General features: G+C 41.7%; 1 protein-coding gene across 4 annotated transcripts in view; it reads left to right on the forward strand.

The window, feature by feature from the left end:
* STAC (SH3 and cysteine rich domain) overlaps window positions 1–16,248 on the forward strand; it is a 172,048-nt gene that overhangs the window by 117,861 nt on the left and 37,939 nt on the right. For all 4 annotated transcript variants that reach the window (XM_060180562.1, XM_060180564.1, XM_007517048.3 and 1 more), the window contains exons 6-8: window positions 668–743; window positions 13,789–13,853; window positions 15,645–15,733. In XM_060180562.1, coding sequence (XP_060036545.1) covers window positions 668–743; window positions 13,789–13,853; window positions 15,645–15,733 — 230 coding nt within the window. The remainder of the gene's footprint in view (window positions 1–667; window positions 744–13,788; window positions 13,854–15,644; window positions 15,734–16,248) is intronic.

Genomic DNA, 16,248 nt, shown 5'->3' on the forward strand with positions numbered 1-16,248 from the left:
TTAGTACTTAAAACTCAGCTATAGGGAGTCGGGCTGTAGCGCAGCGGGTTAAGCACAGGTGGCGCAAAGCACAAGGACCGGCATAAGGATCCCGGTTCGAACCCCGGCTCCCCACCTGCAGGGGGGTCCTTTCACAGATGGTGAAGCAGGTCTGCAGGTGTCTTATCTTTCTCTCCCCCTCTCTGTCTTCCCCTCCTCTCTCCATTTCTCTCTGTCCTATCCAACAATGACAACAACAATAATAACTACAACAATAAAAAAAAGGGCAACAAAAGGGAATAAATAAATAAAAAATAAAAATGTTAAAACTCAGCTATAGGAAAAGGGGTGGTTCAGTTGAAAATGTAAGTGGCAGGATATGGGTGGGAATTCTGATGGCTTTTTTGTCCTTTTCTGGAAAGAAACCTGACTGTGACCTGTGCATCTAGGCATTCATTCCACACACACTGAGAACCTATCCTGTGTCAAGTCCCAAGTCAGCTACAGACACCGGATAGTAGGTACAGTGCCCACCAAAAAACATACAACCTCTAAAGTTAGCCAGTGAGACCAGGAAGGAATGATCAGACCCTCAAGGCAGTGCCATGCAAATTCTACCATAGCTCTTCTAGTACTGTCAAAGTCATTAACACCATTCATTCCACGCTCTTTCCTCTTTTTCTCCAAGACTTCCGATCTTGTGGAGGTTCCTGAAGAATCTGATGGGTCAGGAGGATACGACCTACGGAAACGCAGCAACAGTGGTGAGTGAGGGATTCAGTTGGGAAACAGGTATTGCCCTGGCGGCACAAATGGAAATCACGGAGGTCACTGGTCATCCAGGTCAGCATCAGGAAAATCAATTTCCAGTTCCCTCTTTTTGCTCTGCTGGCTCTGGCATTCAATCTGACATGTGTCCAACATTCTGGAGGGAAACTGGTGAATTTTCAAAACATGCTTACACTTCCTGGGGTCTGCCGCCTGAGCTCTCACTCTGTGCGGGTTTAGTTGCACTGGGATTTGTATTGGGCTCATTAGGACTCACAGACATTTCCACTAAGGACCTACATTAAATCAGCCGCTTGTTCCCCCCATTGACCTACATTAAATCGTCCACTCGTCCCTCACAAAACTTATTCCAGGCAATACCTGAGTACTTAAAACCAGATATGCAAAGCAGTTATGCAAAAAGACTTGCGTCCCTGAGGCTCCAAAGTCCCAGGTTCAGTCCTGTGCACCACCATAAGCCAGAGCTGAGCGGTACTCTGGGAAGAAAGGAAAAAAGAAAGAAAAGAAAGAGAGAGATAGAAGGGAAGGGAAGGGAAGGGAAGGGAAGGGAAGGAAAGGAAAGGAAAGGAAAGGAAAGGAAAGGAAAGGAAAGGAAAGGAAAGGAAAGGAAAGGAAAGGAAAAAGAGGAAAGGAAAAGGAAGAGGGGGTAGGGTATGGGGCAGGGTGGCATCAAACTTTGACTCTGTGGTACCAAGCCATGGTAACAAGCAATGAAGCAATGCTGCTGGTGTCTCTCTCCCTCTGTACTTCCCCTTCCTTCTCAATTTCCTCTCTGTCCTATCCAAAGAAATAAGTAACAAATAAATGTTAACAGTCATCTTTCTGATGGAGTCTGCTGTTTCACAGAGAGGTGCCTCATTTTTCCTAAATCTTTCCTCTTTAACAGTCTTACATTCACAGGGTGTGGTGGCTGTGTCTTCTAGTGTGAGTAATCTCTCCTCCGCCGGATTTAATAAACTTCCCAAATCTTTGACCTCAGCTTGAACTGCATTTGAAGTGTCTTTAATACCCTGTAGCTCTGTTGGGAGAGGTTTTTATTTGCTTGTTTTGTTTTGTTTTGTTTTTTCTATACTTTGTAATTCATTGGTAAAATGATCTTTGAGTTCTTGAATCTGTGTCTATATATTAAATTTAGTTTCTTGAATTGATTTCATAATGAGTTTTCTGAACTCTATAACTATCATTTTTTTCCAGATCGGTGCCTGTCTGGTCATTTGGATTTTCTATTATTTATTTCTCAGGTTTTGCATATAGTGTGACATTTGTTGTGTCAGAAGGATGCACTGTAGCTAAGATGTTGTATTTCCCTGCTTACATATCTTGGTGGTAGAGAGGAAAGTTTATCCTGTGTCACCAGGCCAGTTTAGTTACATTGATGTCAATATAGAGTCTCCCTGCTATTGTTCCAGCCTCTAGATCGGGGTTGGGGGAGGGTAAGAGGTGGATATAAGCACTGGAGAATTCCTGTCTTCGTGTTCAAAGAAATAGCAGGATTTATTTCCCTAGCCCAGTGTCAGTGCCTGTGTAGCCTACACAGGACTAGTTCTCAGTCAGGTTTTAAACATAATCCTGGTGATCTTTATGGCAGTTCAATATCTTGATACCAGAAGTTCACAGTTAAAGGCCGCAAAATTCCCTGCCTCCCTTCTCTGAGCATGTGCTGTGTTTTGGAAGTATCAAAATGGCATCCACTGCCACTAAGCAGGGCTTGTAGAATCTTGAGAGCCTCTCCCTGACTCCTGAATATGCTTGCTGATACTCACTTGTGGCTAAGTGAGTAACTTTAGGAGTCATAGTTGGAAACTGCTGAGTTATTAGATGAGTTTTGTGTGTATGTTTGTGCCTCGAGGGTTATTGCTGGGCCTCAGTGCCTGCACTACAAATCCACTGCTCCTGGAGGCCATTTTTTCCCATTTTGTTGCCCTTGTTGTAGTTGTTATAGCTGTTGTTGTTGGGTAGGAAAGAGAGAAATAGAGAGAGGAAGACAGAGAGGAAGAGAGAAAGAAAGACACCTGCAGACCTGCTTCACCACTTGCGAAGCAATCCCCGTCCAGGTGGGGAGCTGGTGGTTCAAACCAGGATCCTTATGCTGGTCCTTCCACTTCACGCCATGTGCGCTTAACCCACTGTGCTATTTATTGCCCAGCCCCCATGATTTTTTTAAACAGATGTTGTTGCTTTAACTCAGTCTTGTCCCCCTCCCCATGATGCACCTCCCTTGCCATGCCATGGAAGGTGGCTGGGCTTTATTTTTCTAACTGGCTGAGAGAGCCTGAGCTAATCAGAAGACTTTCATTTCAGCCAGATTTTTTTCCCCTTAAACACTAGTGGATCTTTGTGGGCAGTTCAATATACTGTTGTCTCCGAGTTCACAGTAGATTCAGTACCTAGATCGGCTTTCCTGCCATCAGCAATGTGCTCTACTGGGTAACTCCTGATCTGGTGCCAGCCATCGCTAAGTATGGCATTTTGAGTACTGAGAATCTCTCTCTCTCACCCCTTTTCTATCCACTAACTGTATTTGTCTGCAATCACCTGTGGCTTAGTGAGTTCCTAACAAAAAAAAAAAAAATCCTAGTTGAAAATAAGAACAGAAGGGAAAACACAGAGCAGAACTTGGAGTGGGTTTTGGTGTATTTCACCAAAGTAAAGGACTTGGGGGCAAGAGTGGAGTGTTGTGTAGGAGGATCTAGGTGGGGGTTTGAATGTTAGATGGAAAGCTGAGAGATGTTAACAGATGTACCAACTACTGTACTTTAATATCAACTGTAAAAAAAAATTCCTAGTTGTATTTTGTTGAGTCTTCAAGTGATTGCTGTTGCTTGTTGACCAGGGAGAGTAAAATGAGACTGCTGTTATTCCATAGCCATGCCTCCAGAGGTCCATAAATAAACATTAATACACATCCAACCCCTTAAGAATGCATTTGATGGGAGTCGGGCTGTAGCGCAGCGGGTTAAGCACAGGTAGCACAAAGCACAAGGACCGGCATAAGGATCCTGGTTCAAACCCCGGCTCCCCACCTGCAGGGGAGTCGCTTCACAGGCGGTGAAGCAGGTCTGCAGGTGTCTGTCTTTCTCTCCTCCTCTCTGTCTTCCCCTCCTCTCTCCATTTCTCTCTGTCCTATCCAACAACGACAACAACAATAATAACTACAACAATAAAACAACAAGGGCAACAAAAGGGAATAAATAAATAAATATTTAAAAAAAGAAGAAAAAATATTTTAAAAAATAATTTTAAAAGAATGCATTTGACAAACTTCTCTTAACATCAACAAGTTTTATTTTAAAAACTTTTATATTTTTTTATTTTCCTTTTTGTTGCCCTTGGTTTTTTTATTGTTATAGTTATTATTGTTGGTATTGATGTTGTCGTTGTTAGATAAGACAGAGAGAAATGGGGAGAGGAGGGGGAGACAGAGAGGGGAAGAGAAAGATAGACACCTGCAGACCTGCTTCACCACTTGTGAAGCGACTCCCCTGCAGGTGGGGAGCCGGGAGCTCGAACCGGGATCCTTTCGCCGGTCCTTGCACTTTGTGCCACATGCGCTTAACCCGCTGTGCTACTGCCCGACTCCCACATCAACAAGTTTTATATCAACACTGTTTATCCAAACTCTGCTTTTATGAAGAAGCATTAACTATCACCAGTACTGAGGTCAGAGTATTATGCTCCTCACCAGACAAGATTGCATGCACTGACTCCTGTGGACATTTTGAGTTGAGTGCAGTCTCCAGGCAGAGATAGTCCCTTGCTGTTCTGATCTGAAGCATGGTGATGTGCCTCCTTGATTTTCCACTTGGCTCACTGCCTTTTCCAAACGAGGAGTAGAAGTTCTGCAGACAGAAGCCAGCTGCAAATTTGCGAGCAGCTATTTCTTTTATGTATATATTTTATTTTATTTATTTTGGACAGAAATTAAGAGAGAAGAGAAAGCTAGGCACACAAACACATGTAGGGGGAGAGAGAGAGAGGTAGAGAGAGAGGGAGAGGGAGAAAGAGACTTGCAGCACTGCTCCACTGCTTGTGAAGCTTCCTCCCTGCAGGGTCCTTGCACAATATAATGTCTGCACTCAACCAGATGTGCCACCTTGTCAGCAGCTGCCTTATGAGGTCGCACTTCCACCCCCTCAGCTTTAGGAAATCATTTCTATCTCTTCTCTGTGATTCCCACAAGGTAGACCATGCTTAGCTTCCCCATAATTCTCCTTCCTAAGTGACCCTAGCATTTGCCAACCCCCCTTTGCCCAACCTGAACACATCTGCTAAAGCAAAGATTCCTTGGCACCGTGAACATTCACTGAGCACTTAGCAGTGCCATTAGAGAGATAAATTAGAGCATGCTGGCTGCCAGAAAAACCTCTGTGTGGAGCAGTAATGCAGCAGGACCAGCTCAGACCAGGTCTGTCTAGCTTTGTGTGTCCAGCAATCAAATTTGCCCCCAGCCCTGGAGTTTTTCCTCAGTGGAATAATGACTTCTCCAGGGACAGATATAGAAACCAGACCTGTACCCTCTTCTTTTCATATTATTTCCTTCTTTCTTTTGTTCTTTCTTTCTTTGTCTTTTTCTTGTTCTGTTTTTGCTACTAGGGTTCTCATTGGGGCGTGGTGCCTCCCCCACCCTTTTTAAAAAATGATGATAGACACATACACAGAGAGGGAGAGAGGGAGATGGAGAGAGAGAGCTGCAAGCTGCTACAAATGGGGACTAGGGACTCGAATAAGAGTCCTCAAACATGATAACTTGTGCACTTTGCCAGTTATGCCACTTGCCAACCCCTAGACCCACAATTTAAGACTTTACTTCAGCTTGTCTATTCTGTCCTGTAATTCTGACCTCTGCCTGTGCCTTTTTTTTTCATTGCCACCAGCATTATTGCTGGGGCTCAGTGGCTCAAATCTACAGACTCAGAATTTACATCTAATACACATACATACTTAAATGTAAGAACGACCTGAGTTTACAGGTCATTAACACATCCCTTCCCAATGAACACATAACATGCAACTCCTGCTACATAGATAAGGAAGTTGAGGCATGGCACAGCACACTCAGAAAAACAAAGAACATATTTGCTGTCTCTTTTATGTTGAAGGACATTTTCCACAATCTTATTCAAAGACATCTGTTGAAAGAACTCAGTAGCAATAAGCCTCTCCAAAGCTTTGGGGATCTATTAACTATTCCTTTGATCAACAGTAGCCTTCTTTATAATACACCCTTAGAAACTAGGGGGATTAATTATGCAGCAGTTTTGCTGCAAAACATTTTCCTTTGATTAAATTTAATCCCCTAACCAGGCAGTTTGAGAAACCACATAGAGAAAACACTCTTGTATGTGGTCCAAACGGTCACTGGTCTTCTCTCAGGCATGACAAGAATAATGCTGGCTTCTCAGAAGCAGTGCCTGGGCTTCTGGTCACAGCCAATTCTGCATGACATACTTTGTTTTAACTTAACAAATACGCAGTATACAAAATACGCAGTGTACACAGGTAATATTTCTACCAGCCGATGTAAAGTTGAATTCCTTGAGGAGTATTTCTTTTTTTTAAATATTTTTTAATATTTATTTATTTCCTTTTTGTTGCCCTTTTTTATTGTTGTTGTAATTATTGTTGTTGTTGATGTCATTGTTGTTGGTTAGGACAGAGAGAAATGGAGAGAGAAGTGGAAGACAGAGAGGGGGAGAGAAAGACAGATACCTGCAGACTTGCTTCAACACCTGTGAAGCGACTCCCCTGCAGGTGGGAAGCAGGGGGCTCGAACCAGGATCCTCATGCTGGTCCTTGGCTTTGTGCCACTTTGCCACTTTGGCTTAACCCACTGCACTACCACCCAGCTCCTGAGGAGTATTGCTATAATTACCTGAGAGGATGTTGATCTTCACCTTTGTCTTAACTCAAAGCAAAGTAAAGAGCAAAGGAATAAGTGAAATTGAGGCTTCCTATTCCAGCTCAGAATGGCAAATAATTACATTACTGACTGCCTTCCACAATTGCATTTCAATATGACTGCATATGGTCATGAATATCCTTGAACAGGTACAGCAGAAGGACATTAACAAATCAGAGTCCTGGGAATATTCTTCAGAGAGGACTTGGTTAATCACATTCACTTGAGGGTATTGTAAAGTTTAATACTGCCTTACTTAGCACTAAAGTAGTTTATCTAGTATTAGTGAAGGCCTGCTCATATTTGAAAAAAATTATCATTGCCTTTATTTTTTTTTTCATTTTATTTTTTATTGGGTAGGAGAGAAATTATGAAGGCAGATAGAGCTATTGAGGGGGGGAGAGAGAGAGAGAAAGAGAGAGACCCTGCAGCACTGCTTATGAAACACTTGCCTTGCAAGTAGGGATCAGACACTTGAACCCAGATCCTTATGCATATTAATGCTTGTGCACTTAACTGGATGTCTCATGACTCGGCCTCTGTCGTTGCCTTTATCACACAGGAGCTCGATATCTCACACTCAGAGGCTGAGTGGTTAAGCACACAGGTTACAATGCACAAGAACTCAAGTTTAAGTCCCAGCTTCACGAGTGGTGAAGCAGGGCTGCAGGTGTCTCTTCCTCTCTTCCCTTCCCCCTTCCCTCTCAATAGCTGGTTGTCGCTATCAAATAAATAAAGATAATTAAAAAAATCTCAAACTTAGGCTGTCACAAAAAAAAAGAAGAGAGGAAAGGAAAAGAAGGAAGGGAGGATGAACGAACAGAAGGGAGGGAGGGAGGGAGGGAGGGAGGGAGGGAGGGAGGGGCAAATATTTCGATGGCTATTTTGTTTTGGCAGATAACTCTGGTTCTGGTCCCCCTCCAGTGGACAATTCCCAAATTACAGATACAACTGTTGATGTGTTTATACAACACACATCTGATCTCTAGACCACATAATGGTCTCTTTACAAGCATAAAAGATTCTCTTTAGGGGACAGGCAGTGGTGCACCTGGTTGAGCACACATGTTGCAATGTGCAAGGACCCAAGTTCAAGCTCCCAGTCCCCACCTGCAGGGGGAAAGCTTTGAGAGTGGTAAAACAGGGCTGCAGGTGTCTCTCTGTCTCTTGCCTTCTCTATAGCCCCCTTCCCTCTGGATTTCTGGCTGTCTCTATCCAATAAATAAATAAATAAAGATTAAAAAAGAAGATGCTTCTCTTTACAACTACTTTGAGGGAAATGTTTCTCTGCTTCATGTTTCTAAGACTGCTGGGAGGGAAATTACCAAGAAATTTCTAGTTAGTTGTATGACCAAGGTGACAGCAAAATAAGTTGACTCCTTATTGTCTATGAGTGATAATCATGTATCCAGATATATAAGCAGGTAAAGATCAATGTCACTCTGCCCATCTCTGCAGCCTCTTATTGGGAAAAATAATAGGCCCCATGCATGGACAAGCAATGACAAAACCTGGGGAGTAGGCAAGGCAAGAAGTGATATGAGAGAACTTTTGGGAAAATGTCAATACCCCAAAAGGCATTCTTAGGGGCACTAGGAAAAAATGAATGCCCTGCCATGGAGTTTTATAGGAAACTTACGTATGGCCTTGAACCAGATAGAAAAGAAAAGGGGAGGAAGGAAGCAAGAGCAGGAGGAAAGGAAGGAGGAAGGAGAGAAGAGAGAGAAGGAGAAAAATAAAGACAGAAGGGGTGAAGGGAGAAGGCAGGAAAGGGGGAAGAAAGGAAGAGTGAACAGAAGATGGAAGAAAGGGAGAAAAAGAGGAAAAGTGTTTTACTGGGAATTGGAGCCTAAACTTATACAAACTGTGTGAACAAAGTAAAATAATATGAAATTTTAGTTTTAAGTGGCTCAAGTTATGGCAAAATCACCAGGATTTTTTTTTTTTGTTTTTTACCTCCAGGGTTGTTGCTGGGGCTTGGTGCCTACACTACAAATCTACTACTCCTGGAGGCCATCTTTCCCCATTTGTATTGGATAGAACAGAGAGACATTGAGAGAGAAGGGGAAGACCAAGAGGGAGAGAGAAAGACACCTGCAGACCTGCTTCACCACTTGTGAAGTGACCCCCCCCCCGCCCCTGCAGGCGGGGAGCCGGGGGCTCAAACCAGGATTCTTGCACGAGTCCTAGTACTTCACAGTATGTGCGTTTAACCCAGTGTGCTACCACACAGCCCCCAGTCACCAGGAATTTGACAGGAAAAAAAATGTAAACACTCTGGAAACAGAATTTAAACCCACACATCAAACATTCCCATACATGAACTTTCAAAGAACTTGAGTCAGAATCAAAATGAACCTTCATGATGAGAATCAGCAGATGCAACACTTTTTTTCTATGTAAACTTTTTTGTGGGGGGGAGTGAAGCTGGGTGGTGGAACATCCAGTTAAGCACACATAGTACTAAAGCACAAAGACCCGTGCAAGGCTCCAGGTTCCAGCCTTCGCTCCCCACCTGCAGGGGCTACACTTCACAAGCGGTGAAGCAGGTCTGCAGATGTCTTTCCCTCTCCCTCCCTATCTCCCCTCCCCTCTCAGTTTCTCTCTATCCTAGCCAATAAAAACAATGAAAAGATGGCCACAGGAACAGTGGATTTGTAGTGTAGGGACCAAGCCCAAGCAATAACCCTGGAGGCAAAAAAGAAGAAGAAGAAGAAGGAGAAGGAGAAGGAGAAGGAGAAGAAGAAGAAGAAAACCAGAAATTTGATTGATGAACTTAATGGCATGGCAGATATAGAATACAGAGTAAAGAAATTCTGACGGTGCTCATCAGAAGAAAAACAGTTTATGTGGGCTGGGGTAGATAGCATAATGGTTATGCAAACAGACTCTCATGCCTGAGGCTCTGAAGTCCCAGGTTCAATCCCCTGCACCACCATAAGCCAGAGCTGAGCAGTGCTCTGGTAAAAAAGAAAAAAAGAAAAGAAAAACAGTTTATGAAGATAGAAACACAGAAGATAAGTGAAAAAAGTTCAATATATATTTTATTGATATTTTAGAAGCACATTAAAAGAAAATATGAGAGAAACAGTATTTAAGCAGATACTGATATAAAAAAAATGAAAGGTATATGATACATTTTTGGCAATAAAAAGCAAATTTTCTATATCCATTCCCCTTTCAAATCAAAATCTTAGAAATAGTCTGCAGGAATAAATTTTACAAAGCAAAGTTTGTACTTTTCCAGTTTCTATAACAATCTAGTCTGAAACACAGTTGTGATCACTTCAGGACATTTTCAGCATCTTTCACTAAAATGGTACACAATTCCAGCCAGATGTCTAGTAGACAGATATTCAATAAAAAGCTAAAATAATGTGAAGTTACAATATTGCATAATCAGCCCAAACTGAACATCAAATATGTACCAGACATAGCCCCTCTTTTAACTCCAATCAAGAATTTTTCTAGGAAGATAATCTTTGCATGTTTCCACAGAAGGATTCAGTCTTCTCTTAGAAGTATCCTGGGACAGGGGAGATAGAGCAGTGGTTAAGCATTGAACTCTCATGCCTGAGGCCCGACAGGTCACAGGGTTAACCCATGGTATGCTACATGGCACAAATGAGTCTCTCTCTCCCTCTCTCTCTCTCTCTCTCTCTCTCCTAAATAAAACTTAATTTCTATTTGTAGATTTCTAGTAATAAATGAAAGAAGTATTCAGTTTTATACTTATAGAATGAAGTGTTTAACAACACCAAAATTCTAGACATTTTTTTTTCCTTTTTAGATAGAGAGGCAGAGGAGAGTGAAAAAGACCAAGCATTAAAGGTCCCCTCAGCACAATGGGAAATGGACTTGATCCTGAATTGTGCACATGACAAAACAACACACTATTCAAGTGAACTATTTCCCTGGCCCACAGATAATCATTAAACACTAGGTCACAGTTCTGCTGGTCTCTACTATTTTTAAGCTGGTAAATTGAGTGGTCCAATAATGAGGCAGGGAAAGAGGTCCATTAGATCAGCCCTCATTTCCTACTTACCAACAAACCAGAGCTCCTTCAATGACTGTATGCTGGCTTCCTAGGGATAATGGAATTATATCCGTAGGCTCTTGAACTACAAACTGTAGAGAATGGATGTTTACTCAGCATTGGTACATTTATAGGGACTCATGTCCTGAAGTGTTTTCTGCATCACAGTGATCGAGTCCATTTTAAGGATAGTAGAAACTGTCAAAGCACTAACTAAAAGAGGTTATAGAGTTTTTCATGGTACATTTCCTTTTCTATCTAGACTCTGACTATAGATAAAATGAAAGGAAGAGTAGAACAGGGAAGAGTAGAACAGGGGTCAGGAAGTGACACACCCAGTAAAGCACAAATGTTACAATGTCCTCTCTGTCTCTCTTCCTCTCTTATCACTCTTATGTCCCTCTCCATATCTACCTGTCTCTATCCAATAAATAAATAAAGATAAGTAAAAAAAAAAAAAAAAACTAAGGGGCTGGGTGATAGCACATCTGGTTGAGCGCACATGTTACGATGTGCAAGGACCCAGGTTTGATCTCCTGGTTCCCACCTGCAGGGGAAAGCTTCACAAGTGGCGAAGCAGTGTTCCAGGTGTCTCTCTGTCTCTCTCCCTCTCTATCACCTCTTCCCTCTCAATTTCTACCTGTTTCTATCCAATAAATAAATGAAGATAAGTAAAAAAATAAAAAATTACAGTAGACAGATACTCTCAAATTTCTTTTAAAAAAATTACAATGTCCAAGGATGCAATGCTTCAGGAGTCTCTCTTTCCCTTTCTCTTTTTTATTATTATTGTTTTTTCACACTTTATTAGTTTATTAATGAGAAAGATAGGAGGAGACAGAGAAAGAACCAAACATGTTTCTGGTACATGTGCTGCCAGGGATCAAACTCAGGACTTCATGCTTGAGAGTCCAGTGCTTTATCCACTACACCACTACCCGGACCACTTTCTTTCCTTTTCTGTACCCCCTACCATTCCTTCTCAGTGTTTCTCTATATCCAGCCTAAATAAATAAATAAATAAGAACTAAAAGGAAAAAACAAAACAAAACAGCAATGTGTTCCTTTTAAATGTCAAGCCATCTAAGTGGCAGGTTAGTTGAGACACTACGACTCTACTATATGAACTTGATAACATTTGACACATTTTTGAATAAGGAAGATATGTGTCTTGAGAATAAGAGTAGGGTCATGATTTGGTCCCCGGTGCAGTATTTGATGACTGTACTGGCTAAGGTAGAGTGCCCACAGACAGACCATCCACAGCTTTTGTGTACACACTGAGGATTCCTGCCTATTTTGAATGCCACAGGGCGGCTGTGTAAATACAAAGGGAAGACAGTGATATATCCATGAACAAACTAAATCCAAGGCCAGTATTTTAATTTTTCATTCAAATAATATCATCATTGCATTGACAGAGATAAAGGAAATACTTTGAAGTTTAAAACCAGAGGTTTAATATAAAAATAGAATACAGTGATAGAAACAGGTATTGGGAAGAGAGCAGAGTACTTATGCAAGAGTCTTTCATGCCTGCAGCTCTGAGGTCCCAGGTTCAATCCCCAGCACTAAGATAGACCAGGACCAAGCTATGCTTTGGTCTATCTATGTGTCAGGTTGTCAGAAAAATCATAATTCATTTTTCATAGAAAAATAGGAGCCAGGCAGTGGCACACCTGGTTAAGCTCTCACATTACAGTTCGCAAGGACCTGGGGTTCAAGCCCCTGTTCCCCACCTGCAAGAGGAAAGCTTTGTGAGTGGTGAAGTAGGGCTGCAGGTGCCTCTCTGTCTTTCTCCCTCTCCATCTCCCTCTCCCCTCTCAATCTCTGCCTTTACCCAATAGTAAATTATATTTTTTAAAAAAGAAAAATACATTGTGAGTTCTCTAACCCATTATCTATCTTCGTCTTTATTTCTCTCATTAAAACAAAATATTCTAAAAAGACACTAGAACCAATACATTGAATATAGATAAAAACTATCTAGAATATAGAAAAAGAATTAATATACACTAACTGTGGGCCACAAGACATTCAGCAAAGATGAGTATCATGGATTCTATACATGAGAACACTGTCGAATGAGGTCAAGCTGTGATCACAACATTGCCCCAAATGGGAGACTGTACAGGGTGGAGCAGAGAAGGTAGTGCTGCCTGTGCTAGGGGAGGCAGGGGGAACATCACATGGAAGACAGCATGGAAGCTGGGTTTCTAGGAATGAGGAAGTGGCATAGAGAAGTAAAGGAGAAATGATGGTACAGAGAATAAAACCATTCCTAGAGGTGTGGCAATGGAGTAACAGGGAATGGAAGTTATCTCCCCCCAAAAAAAAAAAAATCTATCTGTAACTATAGACCTTAACAAAATCCACCAACTACAGCTGAGACATCCACAGCCTTAGCCACCAAATTGCATACACTGTCAGGATTCCATCCAGACTTCTCTGGGCAGATGACCTCACCAGTGTGTCCTGGAATCTCGCCTCTCCAGAGCCCTGCCTCACTAGGGAAAGATAGAAGCAGGCTGGGGATATGGATCAACCTGCCAATGTCCATGTTCATCAAAGAAGCAGTTACAGAAGGCAGAATTCCCACCTTCTGCACCCCCAAAATAATTTTGGTGCATACTTCCAGTGGAGGAGAAATTACAGGAGGATGATAACCAGAAGGCTCTGAACTCCAACTCCATCAGAACACAGAGAGAGAAGAGAATAAAGGAAGGACATTTGGATGTAGTAGAAGGTATATGTGTGACTTGGAAAGGAAGAAAAGATGTAACCTAGAAGGGGAGGAAATATATATAAATTTAGATAGATAGCTGTAGAAATTATAGTTAACCCATTATCTGCAGAGAACAGAGAGAACTGCTGTAGCTTACAACAGAGGGTGCTGGGGAATCCGAACTTCAGTGGTAGGAACGGTGTGGAGTTGTACTCCTGTTATCTTGTAATTGTGTAAATCAATATTAAACCACAAACAGAATTTAAAAGGGGAACAAATAAAACCAACCTTCCCAGCATGTCTCCAAAATACAATGACTGGGTTTATAAAACACCCACTTTCTCTTGTTTCTTTCAGTGTTTACGTATCCAGAAAATGGCACTGAGGACTTCAGAGACCAAGCAAAGAATGTAAACCACCAGGTATTTATGGATGTCCCAGAAAAGAGACCAGACAGGACGCTTGCATCTTACTGCAGGTCACCACACAAGCGGTTCTTAAAACCAATTTAGTGGGTACCTGAGTAGCAGTTTCAAAAACAGACTGAACTTAGCAATATAGCATGATGGGTCATGAAGTGAACATTTACGTTCACATTTATTTGGGTAATAACAGTGGTTTATGTGACACTTGTAAAGCTCTTGTATTATCTATAAATTAGAAACAGTATCTTCTTCAAAGAACTGTTATGAAGCATGTGAGTATGATAATGCATGTAATATAAGCTATCAACAGTGGCAGCTTTTATTATCATTACTGCAATGTTTCATAGAAAAATAGGTAGTGATACCATGATATAAATTAAATCAACCAGGGACCGGGTAGTAGTGCTCTGGGTTAAGCGTAAATAACACAAAGTACAAATACTTCCGCAAGGACCCCAGTTTGAGCCCCTGCTCCCTACCTGCAGTGGGGTCACCACTTCACAAGCAGTAAAGCAGGTCTTCAGGTATCTGTCTTTCTCTCTCCCTCTCTTCTTTCTCCTCCTCTCTCAATTTCTCTCTGTCCTATCCAATGAAATGGAAAAAAAAAATGGCATCCAGAAGAATTGGATTCATAGTGCCGGGACAGTGCCCAGCGATAACCGAGGAGACAAAATAATAAACAAACAAACAAATAAAGTAAACCTGATACCAAAATGTATACTTTCCCACACAATGTGAATGGACTAATTGCCAGATAAATGTACCTAGCTCCCTTTCATACACTAGATACCAAATTTTAGAATAATAAACAATTAGTTTGGAGGAATGGAATTTGTCCCTCTGTCTACAGAGAAAACATTTCTACTACTGGGGTAGAACCTGTGTCAATGAAAAAGAATTGTTAGAAGAAATTTTGATCTTTCTGATTAAAAGGTTCACATTTTTTTTCAAATGGTTTCTAATGGGATCACATTCAGCTAAGAAACAAATTTATAATTGAAACAAAGATCCTTAAGGATGGTGAGATTTTAAATTTTTTTTATATTTTATTTATTTCTCTTTTTGTTCCTCTTGTTTTGTATTGTTGTTGTAGTTATTGTTGTTGTTATTGATAGTGTTGTTAGATAGGACTGAGAGAAATAAAGAGAGGAGGGGAAGACAGAGAGGGGGCAGAGAAACATAGACACCTGCAGACCTGCTTCACCGCTTGTGAAGCGATCCCCCTGCAGATGGGGAGCCAGGGGCTCAAACTGGGATGCTTGCATCTGTCCGTGTGCTTTCTGCCATGTGTGCTTAACCCACTGTGCCACCGCCTGGCTCCCGAGATTTTTTTTTTTTTTTGCCTCCAGGGTTTTTGCTGGGGCTCAGTGCCTTCATTATGAATCCACTGCTCCTGTGGCCATTTTTTCCCATTGTTGTTGTTCTTGTATTTGTTGCTGTTATTGTTGTCATTGTTGTTGTTGGATAGGACAGAGAGAAATGGAGAGAGGAGGGGAAGACAGAGAGGGGGAGAGAAATATAGACACCTGCAGACCTGCCTCACTGCTTGCAAAGCAACCCACCTGGAGGCAGGGAGCTCGGGGCTCTAGCTGGAATCGTTGCTCAGGTCCTTGCGTTTCATACTAGGTGTGCTTAACCCGGTGCGCTACTCCCAGCCCCTGATGGTTGGATAGTTTAACAGTAAGATCTTTACACTGGAATTTCACTTTATTAGCTTTTTCAAGTTCAGTCTTTCTTACTTATAACCCCCCTTTCATATCTGATTTGTATTTTATTTGTTTCTTCCAGGAATCTCTTCCCAAAGACCCATTACAAATGAACACCTATGTTGCCTTGTACAAGTTTGTACCACAAGAGAATGAAGATTTGGAAATGAGGTAAAACACTTTCCAAAGAATTTTTTTTCCTTATCAGGGTATTTTAATGGTTTACAGTCAATAGTAAAATGCAGTAGTTTGTATATGTGTAATATTTCTCAGTTTTCCACATAACACTATATTTTTCTACCTAAGTTCTCCTCTACCATTGTGTTCCAGGACCTGAACACCCTCGCCACCCCAGAGTCCTTTACTCTGATGCAATACACCAAATTTCAAAGACAGTTTTAAGTCAATGTTTTTCCATATGAAAAAAAAAATTCAGTTTTGTGCTACCTCTTAATGCTTTAGATGAGTGATTCTCAAACAGAGCCTCTGGGCTGCTTAACACAAAAGTTGCTGGACCCTGTCTCTGGAGCTTTTGACCAAACAGTTCTGGGTGAGACTTGAGAGTCTGTATTTCTTACTGCTCTGTTGGCACTGCTGAGGCTGCTGGTCCTGGAACCACACATTCAGAAGCTCAGTTTAACATGTCATCAATAGTATTGCCTGTAAGAGTATCGGATGAGCTTGGC

This window comes from Erinaceus europaeus, chromosome 21, assembly GCF_950295315.1.
Source record: "Erinaceus europaeus chromosome 21, mEriEur2.1, whole genome shotgun sequence".
Lineage (NCBI taxonomy): Eukaryota > Metazoa > Chordata > Mammalia > Eulipotyphla > Erinaceidae > Erinaceus > Erinaceus europaeus.